This window comes from Colletes gigas, unplaced genomic scaffold (assembly GCF_013123115.1).
Source record: "Colletes gigas isolate AHSC1104 unplaced genomic scaffold, ASM1312311v1 Colletes_gigas_Sc00011, whole genome shotgun sequence".
Taxonomy (NCBI): domain Eukaryota; kingdom Metazoa; phylum Arthropoda; class Insecta; order Hymenoptera; family Colletidae; genus Colletes; species Colletes gigas.
The window spans coordinates 936,354-951,769 of record NW_025106640.1 but is presented as its reverse complement, the minus strand read 5'-3'; the positions used below and the strand labels follow the sequence as shown (position 1 = coordinate 951,769).

General features: G+C 43.4%; 1 protein-coding gene across 5 annotated transcripts in view; it reads left to right on the top strand.

Moving 5' to 3' along the window:
* Nucleotides 1-14,514, top strand: part of LOC122398513 (ras GTPase-activating protein raskol) — a 190,878-nt gene extending 176,364 nt beyond the window's left edge. For 3 of the 5 annotated variants that reach the window (XM_043398448.1, XM_043398445.1, XM_043398449.1), the window contains 8 exons: nucleotides 139-422; nucleotides 986-1,272; nucleotides 1,836-2,168; nucleotides 2,834-3,238; nucleotides 3,932-4,098; nucleotides 4,459-6,078; nucleotides 7,748-7,872; nucleotides 11,251-14,514. In XM_043398448.1, coding sequence (XP_043254383.1) covers nucleotides 139-422; nucleotides 986-1,272; nucleotides 1,836-2,168; nucleotides 2,834-3,238; nucleotides 3,932-4,098; nucleotides 4,459-6,078; nucleotides 7,748-7,872; nucleotides 11,251-11,521 — 3,492 coding nt within the window. In that variant the 3' untranslated portion in view covers nucleotides 11,522-14,514. The remainder of the gene's footprint in view (nucleotides 1-138; nucleotides 423-985; nucleotides 1,273-1,835; nucleotides 2,169-2,833; nucleotides 3,239-3,931; nucleotides 4,099-4,458; nucleotides 6,079-7,747; nucleotides 7,873-11,250) is intronic. The other 2 variants (XM_043398446.1, XM_043398447.1) reach the window with 2 other exon arrangements.
* Nucleotides 14,515-15,416: the final 902 nt, after the last annotated feature.

Genomic DNA, 15,416 nt, shown 5'->3' with positions numbered 1-15,416 from the left:
TAAAGAATTATAATTGTACGAAGAAGGGATGAAAGCAAGGATGAAATACAGTCTGGTGCATCGTTTTCACTATTATTTGCGGCCCGTTAATGGGAGAAAACCGTCGAGTCACTGACCGAGGTCATTTTCGTTGGGCAGAATTTCTTCTCGAAGAGGTCGTTCCGCTCGAACCCGCTGAAGAGGACGAAAAGCGTGACGAAGCTCGAGCGACAGAAGCAACGCGGCGCCGGTCTTCGGGGTTGTCGTTCACACGAGTCCCTCCTCTGCGGACAGGCGGTGACCTCGATGGACCTCGCGGCCGTGACACCGCTGCATCCGAGCCTGCTTGGCAGACCTCACTGCTTCCAGGTCACGCCCAGCACCGGTGGGCCCAAGTATTTCAGCTGCAGGACCGCTCACGAACGGGACCAGTGGTTACACAGGTTGGTACCGTTCCATCTTCTTTTTCTTCCTCGAACGAATCGTCCGCGAGGGGGTCGAGTGCTCGACGAATCTCTACGAGACGACGAGTGCCAAGTCATCCCGGTATTGTGCTCCAGAGAATAGCCTTTTTGACCTACATCCGCGGTTATTTTAACTTCACGCGACAGGGGGGACGCGCAGGGTCGTTCGATAAACCAACAGACCTCCATTTCAGTACCATTCCTCCTGTAAATCCCGCCATTTTCTAAAACTATACGGGGAACGTTCACCTAAATCCTCGAAAAAAATAAAAATAATTTGTTGTTTTGGTGTTTGATTTAATTCCACGTAACAGGCATCCGCCATCTTTAATTTGCAAATCCTTCTCAGATTAATTCTATTGACTCCCACGCGCGAAAAAAAGAGAATTTTTGCGAGTTTCTATTGTATTCCAACGACTCCCCCCTTCCTCCCCTTTTTGTATTTGCTCCTCGTTAACGCGACACGAGAACTTCTTTTTAAACTCTGGTTCGTCGTTCGAAGGAGCAGGGACTTTAATTACGTTGCACGTTGTTGGACCCAGTTTAAGGAAATCGGTTCAACCCGACGCAGAGCAGACGCGACGAACGGACAACTCCCTGCAGATTTGGCTGCTGGAGGCGAAGGGCGTGCCAGCGAAGAAGAGATATTTTTGCGAGGTCTGTCTAGACAGCACCCTGTACGCGAGAACCACCGCGAAATTGAAGGCGGACCTGTGCTTCTGGGGCGAGCACTTCGACTTCCACCATCTGCCCTCCGTCAACACCATCCAAGTCAATCTGTACAGGGAGGCGGACCGCAAAAAGAAGAGGGACAAGAATGTTTTGATCGGTAAGACGCGTAGAAACGAACACACGTCCTCGTGAATGTCCGTCAGTTATTTGCATTTGGTTGCACGTGTCCCTTAAATACAGTTTTGACGAGAAGAGAGAATGGATGCTGATAGACCCCCGGAAAAGTAGAACGAAGCTGTTGAGAATTGCCCACACCGTATGTTGTGTGTTCATTAGATGATTTTCTAGCAATTTTGTACAACTTTTCAACGAATTACCGCGGATTAGAGAAATCTTCCTTTGACAGTAACAAATCTCACGCGATCAGCAATGTATTCTAATAAAATAAGATGGAAGAAAGCTAGAGCAACCAGTCAATAATTTCCACTTTGTAACTGAAGGGAAAAGCTTCGTGTACGCTGTGGGTTTATCAACATTACTTAGAAATATAATGTAAAAATTATGATCAGAATAATTTCTGGGCTATCGTATTTGTATTTATTGAGAGAGAATACGTGTCACGACCAACTTGTGAAAGAAACATTTGTGCTAGCATTTGTTCCAAAGTTCACCTTAACATATTCATCTATAATTTAACGATGTGTTCTAAATTGTGTGCAGGTTCCGTCAGCATACCCGTGCACATCGTGACGTCGCGATACCTGACGGAGAAATGGTACCCCGTGGTGGGAGACAAAGGTCCTTTGAAGGAGCCCCCAGCGTTGAGGGTGAAATGCCGCTTCCAGTCCGTGGACATACTACCAGTTCAGGTGTACCAGGAGTTCCTGGAATACCTGAAGACCGACTACAAACCTCTCTGCGAGAAATTGGAGCCCGCGATCGGCGTGAAAGCGAAAGAGGACATCGCCACTGCTTTGGTAGCAGTCATGCAACGGGAAAAGAAAGCGCCTCAGTTTCTTGCTGACTTGGTCATGATGGACATACACAGAATAGGTAATTCCCAGCGTTCGAAGATTCAGAGAAAATGTTTCTAGGTAGCTCGTTTACCTGAGGTGTTCCACGAAGTCAGCTTCCAATCCTGGAAGAACACTTTGTCTGATTGATTCTGAAAAATTTTAGTCTATTCAGCAGGTGATTCTGAACCAAAAATGTCTAATACACTGTGGGTCTATTTCCATCAATCGTTGAGATAAATAATAGTCTAGACGACTAATTTGTCCCTAGACGTCAGCTTCACACGATGCTTGCTTAGAAATGTAATATAGAACTTCTAACCAGTGTGATGAAAAGAAGAGTATGTTGAGTCTAACTAGATTATATGAAATTTTCATAGCCAAGTTCCTTAGCCTTGATATTGAATGTGACCCTAGGCGATGCTAGCTTTAAAGGCACAGACTTCATATACAAGATTCAATCTCCAAGATAAAATTCACGTTAAACAATAATGCTATCTGCAAGATTTGCTAGGACCAAGTGCTTCTTCGTATCAAATTTTCACCGTCGAACATCCTCTGTAAATATCAAGCATCGACGAAACAGGTTCACCAGAGAAAGTTCAGAGTTGGCTTTGATGCTGAGCAGATATGTTTGCTCAGAAATTTTTTTTCTGTTCGTGGAGAGTCGTCCTCCACTCATCGATGGTAAATATTGAATTTCAGACGACGAGAGGCTCACCTTTCGAGGAAATTCCTTAGCCACGAAGGCGATGGAGGCCTACCTGAAGTTGACGGGCGATAGGTACCTGCAGGAGACCTTGGGAGCGGTGGTGAGGGGCGCGGTGGAGGGTGGCGACTGCGAGGTGGACCCGTTGAAGGTAGCCTCGGTGGCAGCCCTTCACAAACAACAACAGAATCTGAGGAACGCGGTGGAGCTAGCCTGGAGCAGGATACTGGCCAGCCACGCTCACTTTCCTCTCGAGTTACGCGAATGCTTCCGTATATTCCGCGAACGGTTGCAAGACATGGGCAGGGAGGACATTGCTGACAATTTGATCTCCGCGTCCATATTCCTCAGATTCCTCTGCCCCGCCATACTCAGCCCATCTCTGTTCAACATTACTCACGGTGAGTCCAAACCTCAGAATTTTAGTCTCAATAAGTTTAGTTTACTAGTTACTATTCAAAGGTGTAGTTCATTTTGTTCAAATTTGAATGCAATGGCCACAGAAAAAGATTTGTTTATACTATGTTAGAGATCTCTTAAAAAGGAATAATTCATTGTAAAAAGAATATAAACGTTGGTTCATGGTTTTCTTTAGCACACAAGGTTAGCAGCAAAAGTAAATTCTAAAGAACTAACAATTGTATAAAAATTATTAATGCAAGAAGAGCTCTATGAATATGTGTATGATAATCAGGAGAAATTCTTCCTTATTCTAAAGATGATAAATTTGTACTTTTGCATTTACATTGCCGAGTTATATAATTTCTAGATAACTAATTCCTAGTTGTACGCAATTACGAGAATTGATAAACGAGCTGTTATTATACAATATGAGTTTTGAAAGATAAGATAAACAGTGGTGTCTTATGCAGTTTGCATCGGGTCAGAAATAGAATTTATCGTTTCTGGTATTTTATTTTTCCCCCATTATCGATAGAATGATGTAACTACGCTGAGAACAAATTATAGTTGGTTTACAGTAAATGGAAGAAGGATGTAAATAAAAAGATTAACGATGAAAGGGGAAAGAGGAAAAAAGATTCGAAGGTAAAATTGAAAAGCGTGGAAATGTGGAGAGTTCTGTTTCTTTCCAGAATACCCGAACGAAAAGGCAGCGAGGAACCTCACCCTCGTGGCCAAAACTCTCCAAACGCTCGCGAACTTCACGAGATTCCAAGGAAAAGAGAACTTTATGGAATTCATGAACGACCTCTTGGAGCGAGAAGCTCCGTCCATGAAAAACTTCCTTCAACTCATCAGCGTACGTGTGATTGTTCTTTCATCGTCCTAAATGCAGTCGAGTTCCAGAAGATAGACAAAGTGTCCTTGATACAGTAGAACCTCGATTATTGCAAAATATCTAGGCTAAAAGCTTCTGCAATAGTTGACCAATAAGATATAGCTTCACACAGCATATCTGACTATACCTCTTCAGTAATGTCTTCAACCATACTTGTTCCTTAGTAATCATCCTCTCCACTTGTCAACCTAGTGTCATACAATAAACTAGTCTTTGATGCAATAATCGAGGTTCTACTGTGACAATGTCATCTTCCTTCCTAAGTCTGTGCTCGTCGTGGCCAAGTTCAAGATTAGTTACTGACAAGAATGTCTTTTACAGAGCCCACTACCAAAGGACGCTCCGGCCAACAATTCCCTGGAATTCGACGGCTACATAGACCTGGGGAAGCAGTTGTCCCTGTTGCACGCGTTACTGCGTGAAAGTTTAGTCACGATAACTTCGTCGTCGTCGCCACTGCCACCGCCCAGGCTGCCAGAGATCTTGGAAAGGATCTCCCTGGCCCTGGATCAGCCGGGTCCCAGTCCAGTGCCGGCATCCCACCGCTACCCGAATTTGCAGAACAACATCTTCCGTTACAACGATCCCACGATCGCCAACAGCAACACGAATCTCTCCGTGTCGGCGACGTCGACGCTGAGCAACCACAGCACGCTGAACGGCACGATCAGAGACAGCAACGAGGTATTGCAGGCGAACACACTTGGCCACAACAGTTCCCGGAGTCCAAACGTCGCCAGGGCCGCCACTCTTCCCAGGAACGCGTACATGCCCAACAACGGGAAGCTTCAGCTGCAGATCACCACCGACGACTACCCTCTGGAGCCACCAGCCTTTGTGTCCCGTTCGCCAACGCCTATCGTGAGGCAGCACAGGGCGATAGGGTCGAACAGAACCGGCGCTGGGTACAGACTAACAGCTAGCGCCAGTTTAGCGAACGTGAATCACTGTCAAACGCATCCCACCAGTCCCACAAGATCGGAGAGTCACAGCAATCTGAAGGATTCCAACTACAACATCACAGCGCCGCAGAACAATCAGTCGAACATCTGCACGATCGTCGCCCAGCAGCAGCAACAGCAACAGAACCACCGACACAACATCGCGCGGCTCCAAAACATGGACATCCACGACAGGGAGGACAACTACAACCACAACAACTACAACGTTTCGAGATCGACCAGCAGGAATCACTGCAACAAAGAGGAGAACGCGAACCAGACGCAGCACCAGAACTACAACAACGTCTCGAAGACCACCGTGAACGCGAACGTCATGGTGAACCCGTCCTCGAACCTCACGCTCTCTATCAATCATCAGCCGAACAACAATTACAACAATAGCAAAACTAGCAATACTGCCAACGGTAACCTGGACGAGCTGTCCGACCTGCTCAGGTACGCCGACGACGAGGTCTCGGAGTCCAAGTCGCAGAAGGGATCGCAGATCTCGATCTCCCAATTGAGCAACGTCGCCTCGTCCGGCTACCAAAGTTTCGCTGCTTACAGTCAGAGCTCCAGCCCCGTTGATCTGAGTAGCAACAACGCGAACGCTCACATACTCAGCGCGGCGCCGCTCGCGTTCGCGAACCCCGTCTACCACATGGAACCAAATCACGGTAGGAACGGCAGGAGAGGTAGCACCAGCTCCGAGGAGAGAGAAGGAAGCGGCGGAGGCGTCGAGGGCGTAAGAGGCGTCGATCTGAGCCCGTCACCACCGCCGCAGAACAACGTCAGGAACCTGCAGAGGAACAGTCAGAACCAGTGGAGGCAAACCAACCAGGCGCACAGGAACAACTCCGAACAGAACCAAAGCGGCTGCTGCACCAAACTCAGGAGGAGGCTGTCGCTGGACTCCACGCGGGATCTGTCCGACACCAGCGAGGAGGAAAGCTGCACGACCAGGAGGAGCAAGTCACGCAGTCACCGTAGCATCGATCAGGTAGTCATACATGTACATGGTTGGTCTCATGGATACTCGGTTTCTTCGATGACGAATATGGATAGCTGTGTCTAAGGAAAGATGGGAGTAGTGGAGACTTGGGTATTGGGTTGATCTGGAGCAGTAATGAAAGCTGCTTGAAACATTTGTTTTCTTGTATTAATGAGTCAAGGTTGTTTTGGGTTTTTGAGAAATCTGACAAATCTTGATACTTAGTAGGTATCCCTAACAAGAATTATTTGGTGTGACTTGTCAAATAAGCATCAACCTCCTAATGTCTGAACAGTAACCTGAGACCTCTCCTTGTGAATTTTAATGGGAGATTCTAGAGGCTAAAATAGGACGAAAATCAAAAATATCAATTTGTTGATTCAGACTTCGTTAAAAAGTTATTAAAAAATAAAATTAAAAAATTTCGAATCATTCTGAAAAAATTATTTTTAGTTGCGGGGGTCAATTACAACCATTTTTGGTCAATAGACATACCCCCGAAATCCTACGCACTTTCGAGAAAAAAATTATTTACCGAAAATCTAATGTCTGACCATATATCACATTTTTCCCTGAAATTTCATGCGTATCTTTAAAATGTCAAAACTCCTGAACGGATTGGACGATTTTAATGTTTCAAAAGGCAAACGACGCGTATTTTGACGAAGAATATGTAGAAATTCTAAAAATATTCGAAAAGTTGGTCCTTAACCCCGTAAAGTAAGGAAAACCCCATAAAAGTGGTCCAATTTTCAAACGACCATAACTCCTACAATAGTGAATATATTTCATTGAAATTTTGAGAGCAAGTAGAGCTCATGGATACCTACAAAAAAGTATTAAACAACCTTTTTGTACAACGTCAAACAAAATTACTAAAAATCAAAAACGAAATATCGACAGGGGGTGGGTGCTGAAATTTTTCGGCGAAAAAAAAAAATTTCAAATCATTCTGGAAAAATTATTTTCGATTGTGGGGGTCAATTATAATCATTTTTGGTGAATAGACACACCCCCGAAATCCTACGCACTTTCGAGAAAAAAAATTCTTTACCGAACATATACTGTGGGGCCAAAAATGTATGTTTAAGAAATCATAACTTCTGGACGGATTGAAGGATTATAATGATTCAAAATTCAAACAATGCGTATTAATGGAGCTCTAGAGCCCCAGAAAATTGGGTCAAAAGAATACATCGAATGTAAGGTCTACTCGTATAATAACTTTTTAATGGATCCTCATTCAACAAATTAGTATTCTTGATTTTCGTCTTATTTTGGCCTCAAGAATCTCCCATTAAAATTTCCACCGAGTCTACCATGTTGTCCAAGTTCTTATGGATCAACGAAACACTAAACGATGATCTTTATTCGTCATCCCGGTGACCGAGTCGCTAAAAATTCCTCCGCAGCGAAACTCTAGCCGCAGTAGAAGCGAAGCACCGATGGAAGCCGTTCTCTTGCCCGACCATTCGCAAAACCAAAGAGGAACTTCTAATTCTCGCATCTTAACTCTGTCTGTACATATAATACTGCGCCCGTAACGTGATCGTTGTGAATAACAAGTTCCTCTTTCTGTGTCTCTTCCGATCTATCGTCTAACGGAACGTCCGCCAGCGGAGATCTCTTCTCTCGTATCTGTCTTGTAACTAACATCGCCACGTCTCTTCGTTTCCAGTACGAAGTGGAAATCGAGAGGCTGCAGAGTAGCGTAGATCGACTGAGGGCACGGTTAGACGCAACCGAGGATACCGATATTGACGGGATTGCACCGGATACCAAGATGAAGAGCATCATCTCCAGGTACTTGATCCTCATTAACGCGCCAGCTAACCCACCCGGAAACTGATTCTCTGCCTGAGTGTGACCCATCCGCCACCAGCCCCCAGATGAATAACCACTTTTATCCGCGTTTCACTTTCGAGGCCTTCCGTCATACTCAGTCACTTCAGATTTCCATCCTCTCCTCGCCAATTCGCCGCCAGTCATTCGACGCCATTCGCGGAGGACAGAGCTGGCTACCATTTTGCAAGAGGAGTCCACGATCTGGACTCGAGAATCTTGAACGGGGGACCAAACGGGGGTCTAAAGAAACTGGAGAACGTCAGCCATTTTTGGTAAAACGTATGAGGTTAAATATTGATAGATCAAAAAGGAATTCTTCTATTCATCATTGATTAATAAATATTGTTAAGAAATTCAGTGATTCTTGATAGAATCTTTTATAAAAATAATGGCTGATGTTCTGCAGTTTCTTTTATACTCAAAGTCTCTTCGAGCTTGGCCCTGTCCAGTAAACGTATACTCTGAATCGTTTGCTCCTCTTGTTGGACCACGAAAATAATGAAATTGTTCGAAATTCAGTAACGAATAACATTTCAATAGCGAGGATTCGACCGTATTCGGCTCTGTCTGTTCGGTACTAATCGTGTTAAGAGATAAGGTGTAAATATAGTTAGTAATCTGCGAACGAGACGCCTTTTGTATAAAAGAAAAAGAATATATAGTCAAACGGATTAGAAAGAACGTCCACCCGTAATCTCGCAAAAAAAAAAAAAAAATAAAAACGGTTACTGTTCTCGAAATAATATGTATGTTTAATTGATTGTGTGTTCCTGTGCATTCTATCCGCTGCATTTGGTATACTCTGGCTTGATCTGGACCTTGGTGTAAGAGTCAATTATATTTCTAAGCTTCTTACGTTTTTACGTCACATTGTTTAGCGTATAATGTTCTCCATACGTTCTCTCTTGTTTTCGTTGAACGACGAACACGCGCGAACATTTGTACGCGCGATACGTCGCCGTCCGATGCGAGTTTAGAATTATTATACATATTATTCAGCTCACCCAACTATACTCTGAACCACCGACGAAAGCATTCTCACCCTACGTGTGCATACTTACATCACCGTCCAATAACATTCTGTCGATCGTGCTCACATATATCACTGTTACTTCACTCGAGTTTTCTCACCCGACAACCTCGAACTTTCATTCGCGAATAACGAATAAAAATGTTACGTTGATTCGTAAATTATAATCCACTGATGGAGTTTTTGATCTGGAATCTAGGAGAAAATTTTAGGCGAAAGTTGGTTTACGAATAAATCTGAAATTTTTATTCGTTATTCGCGAATAAAGTTTGCTCGACTCCGGGGCACGAATCACTATGCAACTCCACAGATTTTAGCGCGTCAGTTCTGTGCAGCGGGTCGCAGCGCCGGAAATGTTCAGGATACAGCGCACGATGTATTCGTTAGTCATTTTACTGTTGGTACACTGTGATTCAAGCATTTCTGACGATGTTGAAAAGCTATAATTTCAGTTTTTTCTGTGTAATTTTATTCGACATAACGTTGGGTAAATGTTTAGAAAAAGGACTCCTCTATCAATTTTAATAGTTTTGATACATAATATATTTTTAATATGTTTTACAAACATTTTTGTACTTATACAAGTATAAATACTTTAATTTTAGTAGAAAATATAATTTGGTGTCAGTAAACATACTGATAGTTGCAAGACTAGTATTTCTTTCATTTTAATAAATATTGAAAGAAGTATTTAAATGTCTAAGCTCAACATAAATTATTATTACCTATTATTTTCCTTCTTGTGTCTCAATAACGTTGGAAATACTTGAATCGCCCTGCAATTAGATCAACTTCTTCGTTTGAATAAATTTTTGATTTCTCAATCGTCTCTCTTACCACAAAGCTATATTAAATTATCGCTGATAAAAGTATGTTGTTAAAAATATCGTAGTTGGCATCCTGAAATGATTTATTTACACTTTCGCTTGGTAATTTATAAACGATACAAAAATAACAATTTCCACACGTCGAATTTAATTTAAATAAAATTCGAACGATGACCAATGTTGGATATACAAAAAATTAATAAACATCGTCAAATTAATTTCGTCTGCATGATACGATAGATGAAACGTGCGTTCGAGAAACTTGGCTGAAAGACTATTATACTACAGTATAATTGGTCCACTGATTCTAACAACTCTCCTAACACCTGCTCTGTCCACTAATTTTTGTCCTTTTAGCAATTGGCGGTCGGCTTAAAAAAACGATATAACGTTAATAATAACTAAAAGAATTTAAACAAAAAAAAAAAAACAGAGGCGGTCACAAAAATATTTCCAGGTATTAAATGTGCATGAATGTGATGTTTCTTTAGTTACGACACTATCAGGGACAAAAAAAAAAAATCGTTATCTGCGACAAGAAGAAAATAGCAACGCACTGACTGCAACAAACTTACTTTTTTGCACGTACCAATTTTCTATTTATTTTTCAACGCTGCTCTGTCGAGTGTACAATCCTGAACGTTTCTTCTGTGCCCATCACTCGCACACTGCGTCACAAATTTTCACTGCGACGAATCGCGGAGGCCACGCTTCTGTGATCGAAGAACCGCCGCCACCCCCTCACCCCCCCCCTCGTATCCATGCACTACTCTTGAACGTTCTTTTTGGTTGTCCGAGCGTATGACATTCTGCACCAGACACTGCTGCTTCCTTTGAATTTCATTTCCGAGTACATTGGTGTTCTTTTCTTAAATATATGCATCGTGGTGCGCTTGGATCCTCTCCAGCTTCCCTGTCGAGTCTCTCTGAAATCGGAAAATGGCCGACTCTGGCGAGAAACATCGATCTCGAGCGCTTTGAAATACATTCGTGAATTTTGTAGTATTTTTTCGGTCTTCGAAGCAGGTATTAATCGCGTTATATTTTCCCTTTTGGTTTGCAATTTACACGTGGTCGTCAGCAGCCATATTGTCCACCAGTAACTAAAATAATAGCTAATACTAAAACCTTTTCTCAATACCGAATATTTCAAGTGTTTCTCCTGAGAGTCCATCGATCACGCTTTAAATAATTCTCTGCTGCAAAAATGAAGAACTAACAGATTGTCATGGCTTCAGAGAGACTTAACAGGCGATGCTCAGTACCGTGTGTATCGAGAACCGTCCGAGTAGTCACCGTTTCTCCAAAGAATCTGATCGAACTATCGACGATCCTAGATCCCAAGGATCTCAGAGGAGAATCAGAGATTACTCGGTCGGGGAACTCGCGACCCGGATCTCCGGGTGACAAGAGCAAAGTCTCCAACGACTGGGCTCGTCCAGGACCCTCTAAACCGTACGTTCGTTTTGCTAATTGTAGGTTAATCTCTGTGGAGGAGGAGCTGCGGCGCGAACAGCAGAAGATGTCGGCCGCGTTGTCGTACAAGCAGCGCGTGATCGACGCGCAGGAGCAGCAAATAGCCGCCCTGGACGCCGCGAATTCGCGTCTGATGACGTCAAACACAAGACTGTTGTCCGCATTGAGCACACTGAAGCAACGCTACAACGCGAAGACCCAGTCGAGCAACGAGGCAGCCGCGTTGCTGCAGAACATCGCAGACATCGGTGAGCTGAAGAGCTCGTCCTGTTGAGGACCCGCGAGGCCACGCACCGGGTGAACCAACGGACATGGAAGGGACTAACGAAGAACGGGTTACGATCGTTAGATACGTACCTCGTATTAAATGAAACGATCTTCGTCGCGATATCAGTTTTGGGGATTACCCCAGCGCGAGGTTAACGCGGAGTCTAGCTCGGTTGCTTGAGGAGGATGCGCGCGCAACTCTGGGTCCTCCCTCGTTCAAATCGCGCGCCACGATTGGGCGGTACTGGCTCGACAGGCTCGACAAAATCCCTGCATGGACCAAAGTTTTGGGAACGAAGGATAGACCTTTTGAATTTCGATAGTAGAAAAAACGGAGTATTTTGAATAATTTTCGAAGGTGAAAGTGCTTTCAGAATAGGGTTGATTCTTCAGTTTGTTGGGGCACCTAGATTATGCATCCAATTTGTAATGCTTGATAATTAAATTTGTTTTTTTTTTTGGGATCTTCTGGTCCACAATGTTCTTCGAACTTACGTAGTACCTTATATGGAATATTGAAGCACCAAGCGATATCTAAAGGCTAGATTGGAACTTATAAATATTGAATATAATGGAAACCTCTGTTCACCAAAGTTTGTTCCATGTAGTAGCCTCATCATAGAGTGGTGGAGACGAGACCAGGTCCTTGGTCTATCATCTAGACATGGACAACTGGACTGTCCAGCGAGCATTTGACTTTTTAGCAAGAAATGACTGGTGTGGATCACGCACACACACATACACACATGCTGCAGTAGTAAAAGTATTAAGTCTACGATGTCACGTGCCTACTACTGCAATCAATCCTCATCCATAGTTTCCTATTGTGACATCAAATGCTCAAATCAAACTTTACCCTTGCAGGTACAGGCTCAACAAAGCCTGATCTAGGCCTATACCTCCTAAGTAAAAAAGGCGTATCTCGAGTACTTGTTTTGTTTCTTTTTAGATCGTACTGATCATCTTAATTTTCTTTTAATTTTCTTTTATATACGTCTAACTTCATTAACACTCTAACGTTCTTTGCGTTTAAGATAAGTTTATTTCGTTATGGAAGCATGTAAAATATAGTTCTGGTTATCCTAGGATACGCAAAAGTGAAATGCCTTTTTGGTTTAGGACGGTAGCATAGCCTAACTGATTGGTATCGTCTGATACCGTGAAAGTAAGAGTCTGACAAGGATTTTATTGATCTTGTCGAGCTATACCTTCCGATCGTCGTGTGCAGAGACATTGAAATCCCGTAAACTCGCGAGTGCGTTAGGTTTGACGAACCTAGGTAACGAGAAACTCGTTCGAGATTTATAGAGAAGAGAAGGGGGGAGAGCGAGAGGCGTGTGCGAAAATAGAGGCTACCTAGTGAATAGGCAAACGGTTTAAGTAGATAATTTACGTCGAACTTCATGTGACATAGCGTTAGGATTAATTAGAGCCGGGTAATCCGCTAGCCTCGCGTCGTTTGCAATCGAGAACAGTGACGAGAGATTTGATCGACGCCTGGTCGCTGATTTCTTGTTTTTTTTTTTTTGGCGAACTCGTCCCCCGGCGACTTTCCACCGTTCGACGCGAACGAGCCTGAAAGTCGAAGCATCGAAGGGACGCGGTTTCGTTCGATATAAAGGCTTGGCCCTTTCGGTGCTGAAATTCGAAAACTGCGATTGTATTTGTTAAGCACGGTGGTTCGACGCCATTAAATTGGTTCGTAAGCGTCCCCCAAGCACCGAAAAGGTTAGGATCGTTCGAAATATATTGATCAGCGAGGTCGATCGATACATCTGGCCGGTGGTCGAAACACCGACGCAGAGACGAGTCTCTCATTTCCGTTCTGTCACTTCCGTTTCTTTTTTTTTCTTTTTTTTCTCATTTTTATTTAGCATCGTATGTACCTTGACGCACAGCCGCATGCACCGTAACCGCCTAGCATGACATACGAAGATTGTAACGTGTATATTGCACCGACGTGCAAACCGCGCCCTTGAGCACCGAGTCGTACTTCGGGGACACCCCTGTATATGCGTGTACATTTTTTCTAGTTTCCGTTTTCGAGCGCCGCCCGGTCGCAGCGAACCTGGGATCCCCCGTTCGAGCGCGGCGGCCATTTTCACGGGACGTTCAGCGCCACCTGTCGCGCGCGAAACACCGATTCTTACTTTAAGCGACGATATTTATTTAGTAGTTTCTACCAAAGATGAGTGTTTTCGTTGTAAAAAGAAAAGAAACAAAAAAAAAATGGAAAAACGAAGGGGGAGCGAATTTATGTAAGATATTTCGTTGTGTACCGCGACCGAGGTGCCGGTGCGCGGCGCGAGAATTCGAATACGAATTTCTCCGAATTGAGAATCGATATTTTTTTTTCTATTTTTTTTTTTTTTTTAAATTAGTTTTGCACAATCGATGCGTTCATGCATGACAATTAAGACGCTTGACGGTCTCGTTTGTTCGCAAGCGTTAGCGCGAGTTAATGTTTTTACATCACAACCAACAAATTCTTATTGTAGCCGTTGTGTAGGAGCGAGATGCACGCATGCGAGATCGAAAGACTGGAGAGAATGGAGAAACGAGAGCGAGAGTGAATGCGGACGAGCGAAAGAAATGAGCGAATGTGTTCGAGCGTGTGCGGTGGATGCATGTACGAATGGGAGAAAACGCGCGTGGAAGCGAGTGAGAAAAGATTGCGATTCAGTCTAATCTCATTTAAAAAAAAAAAAAGTATTATCTCGTCGACTTGTACCATAGCTTATTGTCGGGCGTTTTGTGAGAGCGTTTTATTTTCTCGCCTTTCGCCGATTATTTTTGTATAGAGATATCTATCTTCCCCGTTTCTTTCACTGTTCCCCGATCCACCTTTTTTCCCGCACTCGATCCCCCCCCCACACCTTTTGTACTTTCTTTGACGCGAGCTGAAGCTGTTTTCAATCGTCGTGTGTTGACACTATGAAATTAATATATTTAACGGTATTTCCCCTTCCTCCCTTTCCCTCTTGTTGGACGATGTAATCGATAAACGATAAAGTAATCTATTTAAAATGACTTGGATAGCGTGTACATTGCTAAGTTTTTTGGTATATTCGTTTCTGCAATACATCATCTGTATTTAAGCGTATAGCATCTATTAGTAACAGTACATGAACAAATAAATATGATTAGACATATTACGTCGATCGTTAAGAAATTATGTGACATCCTGAATATTCCCCTTACTTACAGGTCCGAAATTCGATCAAATTTGAGGGCTAGGAGATGTTAAATAAATACATAAATAATAATATGTAGCACGAACGGGATTGCTTCCAGGTAAGTTCGATAGATGTCATCGCAGAGCCATGGATAACCTCAAAAATATCTCTTCTACGGTGTAAGGTCTACTTGAGCACCGTGTTTTTAATTTAATTAATCCTGACATGATATAACAAAACACATTACATTCACTCTATCAATTTTTCTCGATGTATGAACACAGACGTGGTATACGAGTAGACGTTTCACCTTATGTACTTTCGTGGCCCAATCTGTCATACCGACCTCAAAATTCGAAGGTGATTTTAGCGTCCTCCTTCTCATGAATGGCGGTCAGTTGAGAAATTATTCACTGAATTAACATTGATGGGAGGGATTGAAAAAGGCGATCCATTATTATAAGACGGTGGCCAAAGGAAACTGCCGCTCCACTTACACACACTAATGTATAACCTTATATATGAGTTCTGGCGCTTCGTATAACTTCGAGGATTCGAGAAAGGAGGCGAATAGTGAGTCTTTCCCCTTCATGCTTTCAACAAAGCTGAAAATCGACCTCGCATCCAGTGCAGTGATGCCAGATTGAGCACCGGGTGCACTACTCACACTATGCCAGATCACGCGTACGTGAGCTCGTGGAGTTTCGGAGAGTCGACAAAGGCAGA